General features: G+C 46.2%; 1 protein-coding gene across 1 annotated transcript in view; it reads right to left on the bottom strand.

The window, feature by feature from the left end:
- DAGLB (diacylglycerol lipase beta) overlaps positions 1 to 1,596 on the bottom strand; it is a 43,358-nt gene that overhangs the window by 20,869 nt on the left and 20,893 nt on the right. Inside the window, exon 8 of the mRNA XM_008071353.1 lies at positions 499 to 582. Within this exon, the coding sequence (XP_008069544.1) occupies positions 499 to 582 (84 nt within the window). The remainder of the gene's footprint in view (positions 1 to 498; positions 583 to 1,596) is intronic.

The following is a 1,596-nucleotide window of genomic DNA, read 5'->3' as shown; positions in this document are numbered from 1 at the left end:
AGTTGTCGACAGAGGTCCAGGCTCGAGCTTGCAAATAAAGACCCTCTTGAACTTTCATCGGAATTGGCTCTTGGTGGTCTCTCATATTGAACTTTCGGCCACTACAGAACCTACAGTGAGGAGCAGTGGAACTTTGGCAGCAAGGCTTAACATACTATCCCACCACAGCTCTGTATGTCAGAAATTCGAGGGGACGGATTCAGGGTCGGGCTGGGCACATTCAAGAAAGTTAGGCAAGAGGGAGCCAGGCAGGCGCCCCAGGAGCTCCTCTGGCAGGAAGCCAATCTGCGGACAGCTGTTCTGGACAGCTCTCAGTTAAGAGGAAACAACTCCATTGTTTGCGAAGGGAGTATTTCACAACCCTGGACTCACTTCCTCATGGTCTATCCTTATTTTTACTTAAAAATGTTTTCTCACATCTCCAGCTTGCTGACTTATGCTCCCGCTCCCTCCCCCTCCCCAAGCTCCCAGGTCTGGTATGTCAGGCTCCAGCGTTACCTGCAGAGACATGGTCCCTCTCACAGCAACCACCACAGACTCTTTCCTATGATCCAGAGCCACTAAAAATGGCAGCTCATATACCTGAAGGATGAAGAAACAAGCATGAGGCCTAAAGAATACAAACATGCATCTAGTGACACAAAGTTAGACCATTCCAGTGTGTCTAATAACACAGCAGCTTATGAGACCCTGACACCCTGTTTCCTGTAATACAGAAAGAAGGGGACACACTCTCTCTATTCGCCCTCACTGCATAGTGGGGCTACTCTGACACGTTGTATATGAAAAGCTTTCATAAAACGTGCTGTTATACATGAAAAAGTATCTCTGTTTTTCTTCTTAGCTTCTTTCTCCACCTCATTCATCCCTTCTATTCCTGCCCAAAAAAGTCAAATCTATTCCACTGCTATATACTGGATCTTCTTCTTCTTTTTTTTTTTTTAAAAAGACGTGGGGTATATTTCAGGGTTAGGTACCCAAGTGGTCATCATACAGGTAAAGTTTGGGCCTGCCTGATTTGAGATTGGGTACCCTTAGTGATATTATGGCCCCCACCTCCTGGCAGTATCCCCCTACTGCCAATGCATTTTTACGTAGTAGATCTAATCCCACTTTACGCCAGGAGTCAACGGATGAATTCAATTATTTGCTGATCAACGAAAAGTCAAGCCGCAAGGCCAGGACTAACAGGTGCTGCTCATCAAAGACTCCACTGAGTTACTACCACCCTGTGTTCCCTACTGGGACAGGGAAGGGATGGCTCTGCAGCGTTATGCTGCGATCAAATGCAAGACCAGAGTCATCTACTTTGTGTAAGTCTAGGCAGGGAGTAAAAAAGCTCTGGGCTTTCTAAGTATCCACTGCCATTTAGAAGCAACCACAGTTAAAGCTGCAATTCTAGGCTGCTGCCTTCAGAATCCAAGTCCTGAAAGAACACTGAAAGGGTTTGGGGCGTAGGAAGACCTGGGTTAGAGACTCAGCTCTGCCCCTTTCCTGCTGTGTGGTCACAAGCAAATGTCTTAAGTTCTCTGCCTCTGTTTCCTCACCTTTATGAAGACTATAATCCCACCTCATTCTTTTTTTTTTTTTTTTGAG

This window comes from Carlito syrichta, unplaced genomic scaffold (assembly GCF_000164805.1).
Source record: "Carlito syrichta isolate Samal-C Ts95f unplaced genomic scaffold, Tarsius_syrichta-2.0.1 Scaffold113490, whole genome shotgun sequence".
NCBI lineage: Eukaryota > Metazoa > Chordata > Mammalia > Primates > Tarsiidae > Carlito > Carlito syrichta.
Note: the sequence above shows the minus strand (reverse complement) of the source record. Positions and strands in the feature narration are given on the sequence as shown.